The 22,194-nt window shown below is 37.3% G+C and overlaps 1 protein-coding gene across 1 annotated transcript in view; it reads left to right on the plus strand.

Annotated features, from left to right (window-relative positions):
* CDC73 (cell division cycle 73) overlaps positions 1 to 21,625 on the plus strand; it is a 104,763-nt gene extending 83,138 nt beyond the window's left edge. The window contains exons 11-17 of the mRNA XM_064664435.1: positions 2,846 to 2,903; positions 5,920 to 5,955; positions 6,348 to 6,435; positions 13,624 to 13,785; positions 15,519 to 15,619; positions 18,799 to 18,940; positions 20,185 to 21,625. Coding sequence (XP_064520505.1) covers positions 2,846 to 2,903; positions 5,920 to 5,955; positions 6,348 to 6,435; positions 13,624 to 13,785; positions 15,519 to 15,619; positions 18,799 to 18,940; positions 20,185 to 20,221 — 624 coding nt within the window. The 3' untranslated portion in view covers positions 20,222 to 21,625. The remainder of the gene's footprint in view (positions 1 to 2,845; positions 2,904 to 5,919; positions 5,956 to 6,347; positions 6,436 to 13,623; positions 13,786 to 15,518; positions 15,620 to 18,798; positions 18,941 to 20,184) is intronic.
* The last annotated feature ends 569 nt before the right edge of the window (positions 21,626 to 22,194 follow it).

A 22,194-nucleotide genomic window follows, 5' to 3' on the forward strand; every position in this document is an offset into this window, starting at 1 on the left:
TCTGGTTATACCTGCCTTGTGCCAGTGTGTTGTCATAGGAAAAACCTATACCTCTATCTGAATGCTTTGGAAAAAGCATTAATTTTTTATTCAGACTTAGCAGGGCAGAGGAAAATATTAACAAAGATATCCTGATTGTGACTTCCTTATCCACAGCAAGTTTTCTTCTCCACTTGGTTTATCTTGTCAACCATCACAGCTCTGTACTTCTATTTTTTCCTTATGTTAAGAGTGTACATTTCTCCTTACGAACCTTTTAAGAAATGTGGGGGTGAGATACTGCTCAAAGTTTCTTTTGCTGTGTCGTCTGCAATTTTTACAAAATAGGAGGTGGTTGTTAGGTCACTGAAAATCATAAAGAGAGAAGGGATGTAAATCAGCTACACAGGATAGATGTTACACCTTCAGTAGGTGACAGCTGAGCTTCTGTGCCAAGATGCCAGAATAGCAGCAGTTGTGAGCTGAGCAAGGTTCATTCCTGAAATTATCATCATCTGAGGCACCAATTTATCCAGCTAAAAACTGTGATCTCCGTAATTTATTGATTTGCAGAATTTGTTCTTAGAAATAGAATAGTCATAGGCATGGAAGTGGTATCTACTCATTTAAATGAATTTATTTCCTACCATTAATCAGATATTTTTATGTGATTTTTTTTTTTTTAATGTACTTTGCTGTTGTTTCTGGAGTGGTATTTTTGTTCACTTCAGTTGCCATCTTCTCAAAGCTTCGATTTTTTGTTTTAGGCTTCTGCACTAAGTTTCCAGTTAATCACTGTAGAGAAGGCAGTTCAGGGGAGAGTATGAAAAACTCCCAAGTAGATAATTTGCCAGTTATTTTGTTAGGCTCAAGTCATAGAGAAACCAAAGCAAGACTTTGGCTCTGATTTGGTTAAAATTGTTTACAAGAGTTTTCAAAAACTCTTATCATCTCTGAAGCAGCTCCTTGTTCTCTCCCTTTGTTACAGGGCCTGCAGGGTCTCTTTGAGACATGGATAAGTGGAAGAGGAGGCAGAAAAGTTGTCCTGATGATTCTGTAGGGATGGAAAGAGGAATGGACATGTGGACTGCAGGCAGTAATAGTTATGCATCCATGCAAACTGAATAGAATTTAAAAACTTGAAAATTAACGTTACAGGAAGTGAAGTTTCTTTAGCTTGATAATTTTCTTTACATTTCATAAAGTGCTGTGAATTTAGAAAGTGTTTTGGGGGAATTCTTGATTTCTTCAAAATGTGTAACTAGTCCAGGACAGAATCAGCCTTTTGACACAGAACATGGCATTTTTTCTATAGAAAGAGGTGCAAAATGTTTCACTTCAATTTTTTTTGGAAAGTGGAAGTTGAAATATAGGTGCTGTTTCTCAGTTGCAAGGCTTCTCTCAAAGGTAGTCAGCCTGTCCTGCTGCTCTTTCTGTAGAGTGTGGTGTTATTTTCATTTTTATCATTTTCTGAGTAATTATTCTGAAAGGACATCGGCAAAAATACCTTTTCTCTGCTGCTAAAAAAGTAAGTCTTAAAATAACAGGTACTGACTCAACTGCCCTACATAAATGTTGGTATTTTAATAATCGGAAAAGAGTACAGAAAAATTTGGGATTAATCCATTTCTTGCAGTGTAGGGTTAAATCCTTATACTAAAGATTAATGAGAGGTTGCTGCCTGTAAAAGTTACAAAAGCTGTGCACTGTACCGAATATCAGCTCCAGCCTATTGTAACTAATCATGGGTGGCTTTCACTAAAGCTCAGGGAAGAGAGGTTTTGAGTAAATTTGTTTTCTAAGAGCTTGTCAAGGGATTTCTATTCGTACTTCACGGATCTTGAGATAAAAAGAGTTTCAACTTTCATGATGGAAACTTAAAAGCAATTCTTCTAAGTGTTATTTAAATCACAGAACCTGATCCCACTCATCAGCTTTTTTTATTTTGGATTCCAAAGCATGCTGTTTGTTATGCCTGGACATAGAAATGGGATAGTGCCATACTGGAGACCTTTCCAACAGGTTTTTCCCTGAGTGGGATCTCTGACCTTTCTGAGTGTCTCATGGTTCTAGGATACACTTCACATAGTGTTTAAGTAATTTTCAGATAAAATTCGTGGTTTCATGTTGAAAGGTTTTCTGTCAGCTTTGCAAATAGAAGTGGCTGGATTATATAGCAGCTTTTCCCACTGTTAGTGATATGTGTTTTGTTCAGTGAGGTTTTACAGCAGTAACTGAGAACAGAATTAGTTCTTGCAGGAATTCAGTGTTGCTTTGGAACCAGACATGTGCGACTTCACTGTTTTCTTTGTTGGTGTGTTGACTCTGTGGAGTTGACAAGAACAAACAATAGTGCAGGTCTTTTGTGTGTTACATTAAGGTAATTGGATGAGGCCCGAGCAGAACTAATTATCATGGAGTGCTATTTCTGGGCACTAAAACTCCTCGAGGCAGGAATGCATTGCGAGTTCTTGGTCCTGGTTTTCCATCCAGAGCATAAGCAGATCCTGTTTTGAAATTTCTACAGCCAATTGCTTGCATTTATGTTACTAACCCTTGGTGATTGTAGGTAAAAAAACCCAATACTATAAATGGGAGAGGTTTCTTTGAGTACAGAGGAAAAAAAAGCTTATGATTTGCACTTTATATATAAAATGTAAACCTGTAAGAGCTTATGAGGTTGTCTGTCCTCCTCGAGTCTCAGAACCTATAAAGAGTTTGGAATAATTATTTTCTTTCTTCCCTTTAATGGAAACATATTGCCCTCCTTTTCATGATACCCTTTATAGCTCTGTGTTCATTTGAAAAACCCATGTACCTGACAAGGAGGTCAGCTGTTAATGTTACCTCTTCTGTCTTTTAAAAGGAAGGTGCATCTGCTCGAAAAACACAAACTCCTGCAGCACAGCCTGTGCCACGCCCAGGTAAGGTGGCTCCTGTCCTTTGTGCTTCTGTTCCAGAGAGGTTTGAGTGTCAAAGAAATGCTGTTGAAAGCCATAGCTGGAGAATGAAGTGGGGGTCATTTATTTGTGGTCTTTAACACTGCATGTACTGGAAGAAGTGCATATCCTTTTGTTTAATGTGACACTGTGGGACTTGGGTTCATTCTTTTCAGTGTATTGCCCCATCAGCCTGTTGAAAGGATGCACTAGTGAAATTAAAAGTCACAAACTTCTTGCCTGTGGGCTTGGTATTTCAGAAATTTCAGCTCAAATATCTAATAAGAGCTGGTTAATACTCCAAGGAGAAACAACCTAAACAGAATAGCTAATCTCAAAGAGAGATATATTATTACTTCTGTGATTAATAGATCAGAAATAAGTAATTCTCTGCATGTGTTATCATTACTTCTTCACACTTCTTAGCACATAAGGTATTTGTAATGAGACCTGAATCCTCAACTGGCTTTTTAATTTCCAGTTAGTAGCTTTTGGCTACCAAGTCCATTTGTCTGTCAGATTGAATCTCAAGTTGTGATTCAGTGATAGAATTATAAAAGTACTTTGTTTTAAAAAGAAACCCTTAGGAAGAGTTTTTAGAAGAGTGTAAGAGCACAGACAGCACATGAGACAAACAGTGATTCCAAACAGCGATGGGCAGGTCTGCACCTGGTTTACGTACTGTGAGAATTTCTGGTTTGCTGGAAGAAGGTCTCAATTGAAAGGTGTTATTTCAGAACAAGACAATGTTATGAAGGTAGTGGGGACATTTTGGGGGGTTTTGGAAACAAAGCTACCAGTTAAAATGAATATGCTTTTTCTGGAAGTACTGGTGGAATACTGTATATTCCTGTTGAGACTCTAAATGCTTTCAGTGTGTGCCTTGCTAATTCCTTGAGATTTATTAGCAGGATTTAATGCTAAGACTTAATACTGTAAAGCTGATTCTTCCCAAAAATCTATTCTAATATTGAATGCTTTCAGCATACCTAAATGCTGTTGTGCACAGATTCTTCTGTTTGGTTATTTTGGTACTGGGAAGGTCATGCTGCCTGTCAGACTTATCTCACTAGCCCCGTTAAGCATCATAATGCAGATGGAGTTGACAGCAGTATGAAAAGGGTAGCAGTGGCAAGAACAAAAATCTGACTGAGTTGTCACAGTCCCTGCTGCTGGCTGTGACTTCCTGGGCAGTTACTGGCAGAAGTGTGGGTTTTGTGCATTATACAGGTTATACTGGTACTGCCCTTCTTTAGGGCCAATCCAGTCTATTTTCTTGTCTCTGTATTGTAAGTTGAAGGAGGAATAAAGAAGAGAGGTGTAGTCAGAAGAGGTTTATTTTTCTGCCCGTTCTAGGATATTTTAAAACACTCAGCTGTTCTATTCTTAGCAGTAAGAGTAACTAAAACATGCTGTTTCCAGGAGGATGCTGCTTTGCATATAAGAAGTGTTAGTTAAATTGGGCTAAACAGTTGTGCAGTAGTGATTTGGAAAATATGTCTGAGATGTGCTTTTGATGTAAGATTTTTTTTTGGGGGGGGGCAATATTTTACAGTACCAACTTTTCTACTAACCTGTCTTGGTACCACTGTCAAATTTCTTACAGATATTTATTCTCCCTCCCTTTCCTTTTTTCTTCCTCTTTTTTTCCTTAGGGCAGCTCTTACTGCCCATATATTTCAGGGACATTTTTACATTAAGGAGATACCTAGATTTAAAAAAAAAAAATAAAATCATTGGGTAGGTAAAGTTCATGTAGTTCAATATAGTGTTGCCGATTATATCTGTGCATTTGACAGTGTCAGGAAAAGATAATTAAGGATATGGTCTCAATATTTCAACAATGGCAACTATGTGTTGTGAATATTTATACTCTTCTAGGAAGTTTCTGAAACAGTTGGTCATAAATAAACATGAGCAAGTTGGTGCTATGCAATTGGAAGTCAATTAATGAAATTTGTCATGCATAGTAGCAACTGAGACTTGAGTTAGTCTGCATCAGTCCTTCTACTGCTCACCATTTTCTGATTTTTTTGAATTAGGATAAACATGTATGGTGGTAATTATCAGGCACAACAGTTCTTTCCTGAAATTAGGACTCCTGAAAACTGAACTATAATATGTTTATTTGGGGGAAGTCAGGTAATTCAGTAGTGGCACCAAACTGAAGAAACACAGATGCTTTTCCAACTTTGGAATGCATTGTCTGCCCCGTACTGAGGCAGTCACAACTTGAAGGCTGAGGTGGAAATGTTTTATTGCAGAAATGGGGAGAGAACTCTTCAGTTTCTATCTGTCCCATAGAGTTTGTTTGTGTGGTTTTGTTTGATGGTTGAGGGTTATTTTTGTTGGGTTTGGGGGGGTGGGTGTTTTTGTTTGGTTGGGTTTTTTCCCCTTCCTGAGTGCCACCATATCTGTCAAGTTTAACTGTTTCTGGCACCCAGAGAGCTCATGTAACTCAAACTGCAATCCAGAATTAACCTGAGGAAGCCTGAAATTCAGATTTCGATTGTTGAACGTTCTCTATGTGTTAAGGATAGCTAAATCCTGTAGATGTCATGTACAATAATAACTGCTAATGAAAAGGTGAGGCTCTGTAAAGATCAGGTTGTGAAACAGTTTTCCTGTTGGTTCAGCACTGTTGAACTTAAGATCTACAAGCAACTTTTTTCAAGATTGTGGCAATTCTTGTCAGTGCTGTTGTGCCCCGACCTTTTATGGAGGATGGAGGGGGATGACTGCCTTCAGAAAAACCAGGAGAGATTGACTCAACTCTCCTAACATCTATTTCAGATGGTCAGAAGCTGTTTGTTTGCTGAATACTCAGACCAAAATTATAAATCCCTTCTTCAACTTAGTGTATTGCATCTGTGGAAATGATCTAATGACTGTAGTGTGACTCTTGTTCCCTCCTGCAATTAAACACACTGAAGTGTTGCCTTACAATCACATTTGTATCTATGTCTGAGTCATCCTGCTGTATTTTCTGGGTTTTTTTCAGTTTCTCAAGCAAGACCTCCTCCAAACCAGAAAAAAGGTGAGTCAATTTTAGTTACATGAACCTTTTCATTTTTGTGTGAATTGTGTCTGCTCTTTTGTTTTTGTTTTTGTTTTTTTTTCTGGAACCACAAGCAACAACATAAACGAGTAGTGGAATGCAGACAGCATTCTGTTTTGCTAAATATGGGTCCTACCCTTACTTAGAAACTCATGATACAATGATATGCTTCTTTTGTGAATGAAAACCTTTAGTCTAGAAAAAGTTTTGCTACAATATTCCTTGAATATATTTCCAAGACTGTGACCTGCTAAGCAAGAATTCTGTTTTTATGTCCAGCTCCTTTAATGAAAAAGGGGGGGGGGAAGAAACAAATAACCAAAACACACCAAAAAAACCCCCAGGCAAGTCTAACTTTATTATCTCTACAGGGTCTCGAACTCCCATAATCATTATTCCAGCAGCCACGACCTCTTTAATAACAATGCTTAATGCAAAGGACCTTCTGCAAGATCTGAAGTAAGTAGCTGATTAGAACATACTGTATAACAAATTGTTTTCAGATACCAAGTTATACTAGTACCTAATTAGTAATTAAGCAAGAGGGTTCATCTACTCTCTTGTGACAAGCTAGTTTTACAGACCAGAGTATAAAAGAAATTAATTCCTTTTGACTAGCAGGAAAAAAGCGAAAACTTATTTTCAGAGTTTTGGCTCATTTGTGACCTCTGGGCTCAAGGGGCAGACTGAGGAGAGAGTCTTGCAATACCAGTTCCAATATCTGCAGTGTTTTCTTTTATGTAACATAAAGGCACCAATCCATGACTCCTTACAATGGAAGGGATAGAGAAGAGGAGCAGTGTGCTCCTGGAGCTCAGAAAAGATTTTGGGAAATGACCACAGTTAGGGTAAAGAGGACAGTGACTGGAGGGTCTGTATCAGGTTGTATCAGCCAAGCAGCTCAGCTGGTTGTGTAAAGACAGACTTATTTTTTTTTCAAGTTCACATATTGTCATGAGGTATTGATGCAAATTCATCCAGGGAAATATCAGCGAGTTGCTAAAATTTGATTATCGCATCACACATCTGATTCTAAGATTTAATTCATTATGGCTCAATGAATCTTTCTGCTTGTCCAACAGATCATGGCATTTAGACTTGCCTATCTGTAAATATCAGTTGATTTTTTTGAAACAGTCAGTCATTTTCACAGAGAAATACACTGCTGCAGATTGTCCACAATGGTAGCTTCAAAAAATGGAGGGGTTGTCTTTTTATCACCCCCTGCTCTCATCTTTTATGAGGCTGTAAAACCACTCTTCTTCAAAACCAGCCTGTCCTGTTGTGGTGCCTTGCCTTCCACTGGAGTTTCCCTAGGATTTTATAAAACTGTGCTGTGAGATATGAGGCACCTTCTTCTGATCTAATTGTAGTTCCCAGCTTACTGCCACGTACCATCGAAGATCCAGGAAGTACTGGACTGTTGATGTCTGCTCTGAAATATTTAATTGGAGAGAAGGGTGGCTTTTAACATTACAGTTTAATAATGTGCAAGCAGTCACTGGACTGATATAATTGGGTTGACAGAGACGTTGTTTGTTTATGTAGGTTTTTACATTTAGGAAAAACAATTCACAACAAACCTTGGATTTTACATATATATATATATATAGGTATACATCCATGCATATGCCTGGTATGGGAATACTTAGAAAGGAATAAGGCACCTCTGTGTCATGTGTGAGTATATCTGTGCCAGGAGACACAGTTTTCAGCTGTTTTCAGCTCCACCAGGGCAAAGTTGCAGTTAAGTTATGAAGACCTGTCCCGTGAGGATGCTGATATTCAGAATGCAGTGAACATGATCCAGAAAAAAAAGGGAATGAAGTTTAAGAGTTCAAAGGAGGACGCTGATGTAGTTAACCAGAGAAAGCAAAGAAGCAAGGTATGTTAATGAATAAGAAGGGCAATAGCAGAATTCAGAAGAGCAAAATATTAATTTAGGCATGACAGTTCTAGTGCTTTTCTAGGAAATACACCTCCCGGGCTGTATTTTGTTGCATTCAGATTTATTGAAGTGCTTAGTTTAGGAAAGGCTTCAGGGTTTATTTTACTGTTCAGGTATGCAGAGTGTAGAACTAGTCTTGATGTAGAGAGTGATTGATAGATATATGATGGTTTTCCTAAGAAAAAAGACTCAACTAATTTCTACCTCTTATGTCGCCACCTTATTTAGCTCATTCCCCACATATGGCTAAATCTAACAGAAGAGCAGAGATTCCAAAGACTCCTGTCATTGCCACAAGGAATAAAGAAATATTGTCCAGATAGAAAAGACACACCTAAGTTATTACTCCCTCCCTTACCCCTGCTGAGGAAGATGAAGGGAGATTTGCATTTTATGTATTTCTAGAGATAGTCAACCTTCTTGTAGCTGCCATCAGAGGAGATGGGCGATATAGCGGAAGGAGAAGAGATTTTTGGAGCTGGAAGGGAAGAGCCATTGCAGGGGAGACTGTGAAGAAAAGCAGGAGAAGGCTGGGAGAATGATGCCCCCAGGATGGTTAGAGTGTGGAAGCTGTTTATAGGATGGGTTTCTCTTCCATGTCTGATCCCTGAGGCAACAGACTTCTGTGAAGTGTGTGATCATAAAGAATGAGTACTTGGGTTTCATAAATGAAGCACCTTTTGTGATTCCATCCATTTAAATGTTTCTTAAAACAAAATAAGAAAAATAATTACCTGAAATTATAGTTAGAGACCAAACCACTTAAAATCAAAACTTAGTCATAGCTGGGAATCTCTATCTTTTAGGGTAGTGTTTGTCTGCAGTGCTGGATTTTTTTTTATAAGTAACTGGACTGCAATGCATTGTCACTTTGGATATGAGAAAAACTAACTGTGGTATCACTGACAGATATTTTAGCTTCATGGTTATAAAATAAACAGGAGAGTCTTCATCCAGTACTATGGTAGGCCTTAAATTCAATTGCTAAGGACTGAAAGAAACCTGTTAGTTATACCAATGTTTTTACTAAGCCTTTTCATAGCTCTGTAGTATATTAGAGTTTTTCCATGCCAGATTTGGCTGACATTTGTATGCTTAGCTTCTTCAGTTTATCACTAATGTTATGCTCTTTTAAGGCAGAGAATATGGAAAGCAGGAAAATTATCATGTGTAGAATGAAATGTGTATAATGACAAACCCAAAGCATGGTACTGGTTTAAGATTTTTTTTTTTTAAGATATCTAATTTTTCTGTTCAATATATTTGTTGCAACTTAGATCTTTAAGGAGGATATTTCTGTATATGATTGTAATATATGCAATTCATGTGCTGTGTAATAAGCAAATATTTTTGATAACTTTTGAAAGGTTATTTTTCTAAGGAGCCAAGTACAACATAAAATGAAAAGTGTCTAAAATAGGAAAAAGATATAATTTAACTTAAAATCAGCACTGCAATACGTTCTAATATATTGTGAAGCTTCTTAAAAATATTTTATATAATATGCTTTATTCTTATTCACTAGCTAAATGCAACACTGGATATCACAGTTATTGTGTAAAATCTGGCTTTCCAGAGTAAGTATTTGAGAATATCTGAAGTCAGGCTTTTCAGAGGCAAGGCTTCAGCTTTACATGGAACAAAGGCAAAGCAGGAATGACATCAGGGAGATGTGAATGATTAGATGATGATTATGTATTTTTATTATGATGATGCTCTTACTTGTGATGCCTCTCACCATATGTGGTCAGGCAACTCACAGAGCTTTACCCAGCTTTGATAGTGAGCAGAGTATCTGGGATAGATTCAGGGATGATGTGTTACAAAAAAATGAGCTTTGTTCTCTCGCAAAAATAGGTGCATAAAGCTTTTGATACTGTAACATAACAGAAATACTGAGAGGGTTGTAAAAATAAGTCTCCAGTTCTGAACACAACCAAATGGGTCTTATGATGATCTTGGTTACTGTGGAACATTGGAGTTGCCTTATTCTCTGTTTATGCAATTTTCAGTGTGCCTGAGTTGGGGGCCAGGAAGTGAAAGTGTTTTAAAGTTAATGTTGGCAGTGGATGTGAGTTTAGAGCCAAGGCATGAGCAGCTCAGGCAGTTCAGGGGATTATATATCTTGCCAGTTACCTGCCATAATTTGATTTTGTTCAATCACTTGCCTGTTACCTTAGGAAAGGGATCTCCTGTCTTTAGAAAGTGAGAGTGCACCATTTTTTATGTGGGTAATGATTTTGGCAATTAACAGCAAGAGATTGGAGTGCTTTAATTTCCTAATAGGAGTATAAAAGTGCTTCTGAGTAGATAGGGAATTTTTTTCTTTTTTCTCTTTTTTTTTTTTTTTTTTTTCCCACTAGGGAATAGTAATCCAGAGAAGCCACAAGAAACTGTCCTGCACAGTCAGGTTTCAGAATACATTTCTAGTGTATTGAATGATTAAAAACGTGTCAAGTACAAATGTGTAGTTAAGCCATTGGCTATAGTACTACATAGTAATCCTATAAATAATTTACAAGGGAAAACTTTTTTTTGGGTGTTTAATACACTTGTTAAGCTTGTGTTTTATGTCCAGGTAGTGATGGCATAGGCCATGATTAAGTTTATAATCCTACAGTAATTTCTATTGATTCTTGGCTCTTAAGCACGTGATTTTTTACTTATTGAATCGATGGTTCCCAGAAATGCAAGCAGATATCTTGTAAAGTTTCTGAGAGCTGTCCTTTATTCCTGTTCTCTGTGTGTTTACATAGATGTAAGCTCTTAATTCAATGCTTTCTTTATGACAGTCATCTTCTCTACTGTTCCATGTGAATCAGCTTATTGATAGTTTTTCCTTCAGGATTTTCGGATAACAAGATATTTTATGTTGTGTCCTGGAGAAGTGGATTCAGAAACATTCAGTATTTTACAGGAAATAAAACTCTAGCAGGTATCTAGAAGGTAAATCACTGAGGCACAACCGAATGGTACCTTAATGGCTGTAACACAATTTCTAGCTGAAATAGAGAGAAACTGCCAATAAACTAGTGTTGAAATGAATTCTTAAACACAGAAACATTTGAAGCTAGACGTAGAATTGAGAATGCCTGTTTCAGCCAAATTGGAGAGGTCTCAGATAGAGTAGTGAAGTTGTTAGACTCCAGAAAAGCAGTATTGGTTCTTGTCTGATTTGGCAGGGGTGCCTAGCTTTCCTGTTTCCATTTAAAATGTTTTTGCTTCCTCATATTTACAAATTAAATTTAAAATGTGACCTTTTAGATCCCTGTTCATATGAATATTTGATTATCACTGTAATGTAAGTAGGGCTGTTTGGTTTTTATTTACATATTCTGTAAGAGTTTGTTCTTGTTTAGTGCATGTGACACAGAATAACAAAATTCTTCTCAGTATGTCCACCATTTCAGGTGATCCTGTTTTTTCCTATAAACCCTGCCACTTGGATAAAAGGTTTTTTCTAATTTTTTTTTAATTATTTAAAAAACCCCATTTTATTTCCATTCCTTTCAGCGCAGGTTCTTTTAGTTCTAATGGGCGATGAGCAGCTCATTAATGGTTTACTTAAAAGCTGAAGACCACCAAGCAAATGCTCATTTTAAGTTATAAAATAGTTTCCTATTAGTACTGGCAAAGCAAAGCCTGTAGGTTTGCTCCTGATTAAAGGTACACCTTGCTTTTGAGTTTTTAAATTAGCAAATTGATTAGAAACACTTCAACTTTGGTGTCACATTTGGTAGCTTTTTCCAAAGCAGAACTGTATTGAATGCTTCTGTGTAGTGTGCAATTGTACATGTCAGTCAAATGTGATAGATAAAAGTATATGTAAATATTAACTCTTTTCAAATTACTTCAGTTATTGGGGGAATTATTATCTTAACTTTTTGGAAGTAATATTCTGGGTAGCTGAAGTGTACTTTTCCCCAGTGTCCTGAATAGCTTTTTGGTTTCTATTTCCATTACAATGATGGTGTCACACATGTACTAGACAGATAAGCATAATTTAATTTACAGCACATCATTTAACACCTGTAATGCTTTTTCTGCAGTTGCAATACTAGTCAGCTTTAGTGCACCATTCACAGTCATCTGGGTTTATTTTTACTTTCCTCCTGCAGTTGTATCAGTTGCAGGCGTTTGGACACGCACTTTGGAAATTCCTTGTGACTTTGTTTGTGAGACACTGGTAAATCAGGAAGAGTGTAAGGGGGCTTCATCTGTTCACTTAGATTAGAAAAGTAAAACAGTTTTGCCTGAAGGTTTATTGGCAGTTTTCACCTGCTGCCTTAAAACGTGTTTGTTTGGTTGGGGTTTTCTCCCTAAAATGCTGTTTTCTCATTGGATATGTAAAGACAACTAGTGTTTTCAAACTTATCTTCATATTTAATTTTGCATTCTTTTCCCTGTTTCTCCAGCAGTAGGAAGTGCAGTCTGCCTGTTAAAGCACATTCGAATTGGGTTTTAGTATTCAAATAGAAATAGATGGAAAAGAACAAATAGAAATCTGGTGCAAACAACCAAAAAATGTAGTAAACTGCTCAAAAGCACCATGTGTGCTGTAATGAAGAGAAATATTACCAATTAGGTACTGTGCTTTTTAAAATGTAGCACCAGTACTGTTGATAACTACTGCAGTTAAGTGAAACACTGTTTTGTTTTTATCAGAAGCTTTGGAAATGAAATGTCAGCAGCGTTACAGTGCAGCAGGGTGGTTCTGAGTGGAGAGTTCGGAGAAAGGGGGTCTGAATTCCACTCTTTTGCTGGCCTGGTGGGTGACACTGGACACATCAACTTCACTTTCTGCAACAGAGTTTTAGTTCTCTAAAATACACGACTTATCTTTCTTATGACAAAATCCACTGAGATTTGTATGTGAAAAGGCTTATGTTGCTCTCATGTTTATGTTGCCAATTTTGAGACCTGTTCTGTGTATTTGATTGTCACCATAAAGAAGAGGGCCTTGAAATGGGATTGCATTTGTTTTTTAAGGTGAGAGGGCTGAAAGATTCAAAATTGGTAATTAATTGGAGATGGTGTGTCATATCTTAAGCAATTATTTTTCTCATAGATTACATATGACATGGGGATCACATCTGTATTTTCTGAGCACTTATTCTATCAGAGAGGCTATTTAGAAAACAAAAAAATAATTATAGTATCGTACATCAGATGAATAATTGATAATGTAAAATCACCATCCTCAAAAGAAAATCTTACTCAAAAAAAACATTTTTTGACCAAAAATCCCAGCTTTCTTCAGAAAACATAATTTGGATGGCTTCAAGAGCTCTTAAAATTTGTTCCAGGAAGCAATTGTTTTAGTGCCCAGGTTACCCTTGGTCACTAAAAAGAATGAGTTATAGTCACTTAGTAGGCTGTCATCTGGCTCCTCATCTCCAAATGTATTGGGTAAGCTCAACAAGGAGTGCCATGAATGTATAAGAACAGGTCTGGCTGTATTTTTGGAGGGCTGAGGACTTTTTAGTAAGACTGTTTTGATCATAAATGCTTATGAAATAGTATTCCTAAATTTTTTTTGCTGTTTTAAGTGAGTAACAACAGAGAGTTAGCGCAGTGAAGATGAGATGGCTCCAGTGACTGCTGTCAGTAATGCCAAGTTCTCATCAAGTTGTTACTTTTTCTACTGAGTCCATCAAGTAAATTGCCCTTGTCTACTGAGTGTTTTGTTATTCCCTGAGGTTTGTACCATCAGATGAAAAGAAGAAACAAGGCTGTCAACGAGAGAATGAAACTCTAATACAGAGAAGGAAGGACCAGATGCAGCCGGGGGGAACCACAGTCAGTGTTACTGTTCCTTATCGAGTAGTAGACCAGCCTCTGAAACTTATGCCACAAGACTGGTAAGGACATTTCTCCTTTGCAAAATTTCTTAACCAGGACAATGCAGAATTTGGAGGGGACCAATAAAACACTATGAAATGCACTAAAAAGCAAAGATACAGATATAAGAGCAGATTTGATTAAGTGCTTGGGAGTCTTTAGGTGAAAAGCATATGAAACTGAACTCATCTGGAAGGTCTTAAAAACTCACAGCACTGTACACTTTAACAGTGTGAGCAGCACAACTAATTTTATAAGGTTTGCCTGAAATGTTCCAGGAATTCAAATAGAAATGGTCATATTATTTTTCTGGTCTGTGATACTGTAAATGTGCAAGTCACTGAACCATGATCTGGGAGAAAAACCTTTCTTTCGTATCTGCTTTCTGAAGGAAAATCTGTTGGGAAGATATGTTTGCAGGCCTTCAGCATCTGACATTCCAACTTTTTTAATAGTTAAAGAAAGAAAATATGTCAGACAGTAAAGACTGAACAGTGATTCCAGTACTGGATAGAATTCATTGAATTGATGGAAGTTTACTTCTGAAGGCAGAGCCCTAGTTGGGGAAAGGGAATCATGGATAGTTTTTACTTTTACGAAAAAGCTGGAAACGGATGATTTGGTCTGTAGCACATTTCTCAGTGCTATGAAAAATAGTTCTCAGTGAGGAGAAAAATTCTGGAGAAGCATATTTTTATTGTTTTAGATCTTTTTGTTATTTAATGAAGTGCATTATGGAGCATTTTTATTTCTTTCTCACAAGTGTGGAGAGTTTAGACGTGGATGATGACATATTTGGTGGTTTTGTAACTTCCACATTAGATTTTAATGGAGGGGAATACTTTGAAAAGGTCCTGTTCCTGAATTAATTGTTCTCTGTCATTAGAGCTTGAACTAATCAGAAATCTATGGGTTTGAAATTCTGACTATCAAATAGCACTTAAAATGTTTAATGATCAAACCTCTAAGAACCATCTCAATTAGATCTAAAGTACTTCTGCCCCAAGATGTGGTGTGGGGATTTTTTATATTGGTTTTATCCAAGGGAACCATATCAAAACTCCACCTTGATTATTCTGTTCCATTTGGCATTTGGTGGACTTTATTATGAATTAATTTGGGATTAGATTAGAGAGGTAGTTATTTGTTGAGGGAGATAGGAACCATGGTTGGATGATGTAAACACTCAACAGAAAGACAGACCATATTTGGGAAGTCATTTGTTCTCAAAGGTGGGGGAGGGGGTTTAAATTTTAATAGTGTAAAAGCTTCATATTAATCACAAATTTATTTTCTTAGACCACAGGTAGTGGTTATGTACTCTTAGAATAGATGATGCACTTTGCAGAAATTTTAACTAGAAGTGGGCAGTATTGAGAATAAAGGCTTTTAAATAGACACACCTCGGTTTACAGTACTGTTCACAGAAGATTGTCTCTAAAAATGTTGGAGCACATTTTAAAAGCAAAGTGATAATGACCACAAATAAACAGTGTTTGACTTCTTAAAATTGTAACATGAGAAACTGAGCTGCGAAGTTGAACAGAAAGTCCAGAAAAACCACTTTTTTTTTTATTTTTTTTTTTTCTTAACAAAGGAAAAGCGGTTGTCGTGCTGGAGTTGTGGTTGTTAGATGTGCTATACTGCTGTTACTAAAATAAGAAGCCATGCTAAGGCACATTGCCTGTCTAGGAAAGCATGTAATTGAAATGTTGGAGGCCATCAACGTGTCCGTGCCTTTCTGTGTTCGCAGGGATCGCGTGGTGGCCGTGTTTGTACAGGGTCCTGCTTGGCAGTTCAAAGGCTGGCCTTGGCTCCTGCCTGATGGATCTCCTGTCGATATCTTTGCAAAAAGTAAGGGATTTATCTTGGGTTTAGATGTCTTGGGGGTTTTTGTCTTGTGCTTGGAGTTTCCTGAGGGCAAAGTTTCTTATGCTTATGGCAAAGTACTTCCCAAGTGCTGTTGGATGTGGGTGGTTGAGCAGGCAGTGGCTTTGGTCTGCTCACAGACAGTGAATGTTAATGTGCCCTCTGCAGTTCTTCTGTTCTGACCTGTGGAAGCTCACAGAAATCTTCTCAGAGCTGTCATCTTTAAGAGGCAGGAATAGCTAGTGTACCAATTTACTTTGCAAGCTTCTAAAATAAAAGGTGAACAGACAATGCATACTCTAACAATCAATAGAGAACAGGTTTACAGGATGTCTTCACATTTCATTGCTACTTTGAACAGAGGATTAATCACCTAGTATTCCACTAAGAAGGCGTTAAAAATATGATCTGGTGTCTGATAAAACCTTTAAAGTTTTAAAAAGCTCAAGTTTAAAGTTTAAAGTGAGCTAGATGTTACCACTGTATAGATCTGAACAGTTTTTTTGAGTTCTCATGACCGTACCTGGTGTGCTTTGAGGCACACTGCACTTCCCTGCACAGTTCACTCCTGACAGTGAGCTGGACGATAATATCTCAGGAAACTGCCAGTTTCTCTTCTCTGTTGCTTCAGTGTGGAACTGCCTTAGAAAATAGACCTTTTGATAGTGTCCAGTGGTTTCTGAGCCACAGAAAAACAACACCAAAAAACCAACGCACTCACACAAAAGAAAAAACAAACCCAACAAACCAAAACCCACCTCAGTTCAGTCTGTCATCTTCCTGTCAGTGTGATGAGGAAACAAGTTTTATCAGGTTTTATGTGTGCTGCACCTATTTGGTATGTGAAGCAGAGTCTGGAAAGAGATTGTTTGCTAAGCAGCAAGGGAAAAACCCAACAGTTGGGCAGAAGTCTAAGATTGGGTCTGTGAACAGGAAAATAGAATAAGTCACTTAAGGGGGGAATGAGACTGAGAAGGAAGAGTGAAAGAGCCTGAAAGTCATTGTAAAAGTAAATGTACAGCACAGGAGAGAACTTCACAAAAGAGACTAATAAAAGAAGAAAACAACACTTCAAAGTAAAGATACAGAGAAAGCAGGAATTGTGAGAAGCAAAACCAAGAGCAATGCAGTGAAATATTTAAGGTCTAGCCAGCAGTCACATGCTGCTCCCTATTAATTGTAACATTTTGTATATATAAATGTATAGAGGGCCGTAGGAATTTTTCTGACATGCATTGACGTTTCTGGTCTTTGCTCTGCCAGAAGTTCAGTCACAGCCTGCACAGTTCAGTCTGAAGGTGTGCAAATTTTTATGCTTTTCAAGTATATCTGATCTTAATGCATACCTTGAAATTTTAATTTTAGAAATGCATGACGTTGCTTCAAAGCAAGGTATTTTTAAAATATTTTCCTGACAAAGACCATCTCTGACTTTTCCTAATGACTTACCCCTCAAATTCAAACAGGTCAATGAAGGGAGCACAGTCAATGTCAGTCCAGCTGTATGTGTTTAATTTTTCCTGAAGATATTGCTTTGCTGTTTTTATAGTGTTTAATAGTCTTCATAAATGTGGTTTCTGAGATTTGCAGCCATTCATTGTTTCACTTGCAGTTTGCATTTCTTCTTCTTCTGGATTTCTACTGATTAACAAAAACTCAAAGCTTATCACTGTCATGTCAGAAAACAAGCAGGTAGCTTACCATAAAGAATTCCTCAATAAAATTTGTATTGGGTCAGAGCCTGTCAAACTGGCTCTTATTTGTTCAATTGCTATGTCACATAGCATTTCATTAATTGAGTCTCTAAAATTGTTCTCCCTAGTTGTCTTTACAGGTAGTCTGAGTATTTAATGTTCATGTAGCAAATGAACTTAATTTTGTAACTGCAAGTAAATGTTTAAGATGAAATTTTGAATGATGTCACTTTAATTAACAAATACTTAATTTTGAATACCATTTTAAAGGTCTTACTCCAGGAGCACATTAGTATGCTTTAATAGTGATTTGATTCAGATTCAGAAGTGGGTTGTCTTCTGCTCAATAACATTTAACCTTAATGCAGAGGCTTTCTCAGTTTTCTGTAAATGCATGGCCCCAGTATATCTTCATTTGTTTTCTCTGGAGTTATTTGAATACATGCAATGTTGTATAGCAAAGATAATGTATGTGTATTCTTGGTTTTCATTCACAAAGCTTGGAAGTGTATTTGGCAGAGGTACAAGCGAGATGATAATTTCTTTAGTTTGTCAGCTGAAAAAAAAAAAAAGCTAATTTCACATAGCAATCTTCCAGGAAGTTCCTAGATAGATCTGGAAAAAAGAACCAGTTTTTAAAATTATTTTTATCTATTTTAGCCATTTAGCTGAAACTGTAGGTGGATTCTGTGGAGGACAAAATTAAGAGTGTGGTATTAGAAAATGATACAACCATGGCATTAAAAATAACTAGTTTCCACAAGCCTTGTCAAATGCTTCTGTTTTACTTTTCCAATACTACTCAAATCATCAAATTGGTTACCAGACAGGAATTGTACAAGACTTAGGTACTTTGCTTTTAATGCTACTGTGTAAATGCTTGGGCTTTACATAATTCATGTATGACAGTACTTGCCAAGAGAAAAACAACAGTTAATATTTTACCATTTTTAACTGAGTCCTAGATCAGGGAAAATGGGCAGTTACTAAATTCCTCAGAATGGTTCACGTAGCCTTTGAGGGGTTACACTGGCATTCTGCTATCAATCTTCTACTCAGACTTTCAGGAAGTAGCCAGGCTTCCTTCTCAGTGGTCTCAGAAAAGCCTTGTTTAAATTATTTTTGATTCTTTGACAGTTGGAAGATTTTCGGAAGTAACATCTTTGTTTCTCAAAGAAAATGCACTTGAATTGGCAAAGGGTTTCTGCTTTTCTCCTGGAATCTGTGCATCTAAAAATAGGGGCTGCCCTTTCACTTAAACCTGTAATAGCACGAGAGCCACCGACCGCTATATTTAGCTCAGTGCCATTTAGGAACTAGTTGACTTCCTTGGGTTATGGGCTCATTAATTTTGCACTCAGGCTTCATTCTGAAAAAAAAGAGTGATGTGGTGGGAATTTTCTTCGACTGATAACAAACCACTGTAAAGTCTTCATGTTTGTACTCTAAACGCTTTCCTTTTTCCTGCAGTTAAAGCTTTTCATCTCAAATATGACGAAGTACGTCTGGATCCAAATGTACAGAAATGGGATGTTACAGTGTTAGAACTCAGCTACCACAAAAGGCACTTGGACAGGCCAGTATTTCTACGCTTCTGGGAAACTTTGGACAGGTATGTTTGTATGTTTGCTGGTGAAAGTCCTTGATGCTTGTGCTTTTATGATGTTTGGAGAGACTTTAAAGTTCTGGCATCAAGGGGATTGTATACAACTTAGACATCTGAAGAGTCTTTTAGCTTGAAGATATTGCTTGTTTTGATTTTCCTTGATGAACATAATAGAACATAATGGTATATGTTTAGAGACTGTAAATAACCACCTCCAAAGTGTAATAAGTGTGTACTGAAAGGAAGGGCAGTTACCATTAATCACCGATTAGTGCCATGATTGCCCACCTCCCTTCAGGCAGCAGGCAAGGAATGGAGGACAGTCCAGGTGCTCTAGAGTTTTCCCTTGTATCCCCAGCCTTCCCATGGACTGCAGCTCTGAGCTTACAAGCTCTCCTCCTCTCTCTCCACCTCACAAGGTGACAGTCTAGAAAAGGTGACAATCTACCTAAAGATGAAGAGCCACAAAGCCTTGTCTTACTCTGATGCCTCCGAGTCCACAGCACTGGGTAGAAGAACAACTCCAAAAAACAGGGCATGTAATAAGTTCTGGACTGGTTATTCCTCTGTATATTTGGGGCCTTCTGAGTATTTAGCCCTGCCTTTTGTTGGAAGTGAGGGGTGGAGGAAAAGCAGCAGCTCTGTGAAGAGCTACTTTGCTTCTGACTGTGCTTCTCTGTGGCTCAGAGCCCTCCTGAATCAGAATTTCACTGCAATACCTTTTTCATGTTGTGGAGAAGAAATTTTATTATCATGAAGCAGTTGAAGAAACATTGAGGAAGGGGAGAAGCCCATGCATTTCATGAATGTTTAATCTTTTCATGTTAAGTGCACAGCAAACTGCTTGAATGATGGAGTGGAAAAGAAAAATCCTCTGGGAATTGTCAAAATAATTCCTACCATCAAATTTTCTATGGTTCCCTATTTAAAGGTCTCAGATAAACAATATATGTCAACTCCCAGAATGAACTAGTTATCTTTAACAACAGTCTTTCAATGTTAGAAGTCATGTGATGTCTTGGAAAACATGAATTTTCTTCAAGGCAAGGTTTTAGCAGACCGTCATTTAGTGGGGAAAATACTGTGCATAATACAGAGCTCAGTGGTGCATAAGGCTTTGCATCTCTTTGGCAACTTTCTAATTCTGTAAGAATTCTGTTTTAACAATGTCTGTGCATTTTATTCCTGAGAGTAAAACTCCTATAAATGCCACAAGGGTAGTAATGTTGTGTTCTGATAATTTTTTTCAGGTATATGGTAAAGCACAAATCACACTTGAGGTTCTGAATCCTTCAGCTGCCATTTGGTTCCTGAAGTATGGATTGAGAAAAATGGAAGGGGCTCCAGTTTGGAGACCAGAGCTCGCACTATAGGAGATGTCAAGAACTTTACACATGAGGAAGGGTCACAGTTTAAACTTTTTATAAAATCTTGTTTGGATGATTCACGCTATGGCAGGTTGATACCTGTTGTTATTCAGAAGCAAAGGGGTTTTGCTTAAAACTATTTTTTTAATGTTGTTAGCCTTCTAGTCTGCAATCCAAATTGTATATTTTGATAGCAGCAGTTTCTTCTCTGTTTTGTTAAATTAGCCACATTTTTAAATGATGTGTTTGGTTCCTTCTTAGAACATAGGTTGGTCTCCACTGCAGGTCACAAAGGTGTGTGTGTGTGCGCGTGGGCGCACGGGGTGTGTATATTATATATGTGTGTGTGTGTGTCTAGAGATATAATGTACAAAAAGAAATTATAGGCACACTGACGCACACGTAGGTGTTACCAGGCTTTCTAAACCACTTAGCTTCTGAGCTTAGTTTTGGTTTTCTTTGCTTATTGTTTCACTTACTGAAAATATTTCGTTGTGAATGATACTACATTTTAGTCAGTAGGACTTGCAAACTGAGCAAAGTGGAAGTTGTTTTGGATAAATCAAAATGTCAACCTGTATATGTATATTCTGTCAGTCTTTGTTGAAAAAGGGAAGATGAAAAATCTAGAAACACTTTTTTTGGATTTGTAATGTCCCAGTTTACTAAATCTTTAAACTTTATTATAGGAGTACCTTCAAGTCATGTTAACTTCAAATTACCGTTCTCCACACACGTCTCTTTATTTAAACTGAAAGTATGCATGTGTACATTCCCATCTAGCAAATACCTTTCCATATGAGTCTAAATGTTACCTAGATTAAACAATGAATAGAGGAGGAGAGAGTTTGGATTTTTCCCCCCTGAAAAAGCCACCACAAGGAACGAATAATTTTAACTTCTTTGCGTTTATACCTCTAATACCACCTCTAATACTATTTTCTTGTGACAAAAGTAGCCCAGACTGTCTACAGGAGTTGTAATTTTCTGAGCTGAGTGGCTAATACGGCCTCCTAACAGTCCTGCATTGGAATGGAAAATGAGCCTTCTCCAATTACCAAAGAACAGATTTGCTTCATCTACAGTGTGAGGCCAGAAGACCCTGGTTTTTGTACCAATTTACAGCATCTCTGTATCTATTAATAAAATTAAGTTGATGTTGCATACCAGTGAATGTAGAGAATGATCAAATACTGTAACACCTGCATGATTTTTTTTCTGGGATAGAAAATACATGTTTATATTCCTGTTCTTGAAATTCCAAACCATGTTTTTTTAATATACTTTACATTTAAGGTTTGACAAAAATAAAATGTTCTACCTATTCTGTTTTAGTTTTGCTTTTATTTGATGTTACCTTCATTTTTAATAAAACCCAAACATCTCCTTAAGAGGTTTTTAAAACTATGCTGTAAATTTATGAGGACTATGAGGTCTGACTTTTAATTGTATGTTTCCATCCCTGCTATATTGGTGGTCTGCTATATTTTAAATGGTCTTAATGGAAATGTGAAAACTCAGAACTGCCAAACAAAAACCCCAGTGACTCCCAAGATCAGAAGCAGCTGACACTGGATTTTTTAATGGATTCTGCGTAGTGACTGAGAAGAGGAGGCACTACAGAACTACTGGAATGTCTGCTATTTGTGTAGGCAGTTACTGTATTTTCCCTGTACTTGAGCTTATAAATGTATCAGTGTCATTCTAGAGTGGACTAAAACATGGAGTACTTGGTTGTAACCTGTGCTATAACCAGCAAAGCTCAAATGGCCACCAACACAGCAGTTGCTGCCATTAGCAAGTGGTTCAGTTTAGGGCTCATTACTGCATTTAATAGTGGGATATCACGTATGCAGTTCTTAAGTTGAACATTTCCAATTAGAAGTGTGATTT

This window comes from Pseudopipra pipra, chromosome 9 (assembly GCF_036250125.1).
Source record: "Pseudopipra pipra isolate bDixPip1 chromosome 9, bDixPip1.hap1, whole genome shotgun sequence".
In the NCBI taxonomy this organism is placed as follows: Eukaryota; Metazoa; Chordata; class Aves; order Passeriformes; family Pipridae; genus Pseudopipra; species Pseudopipra pipra.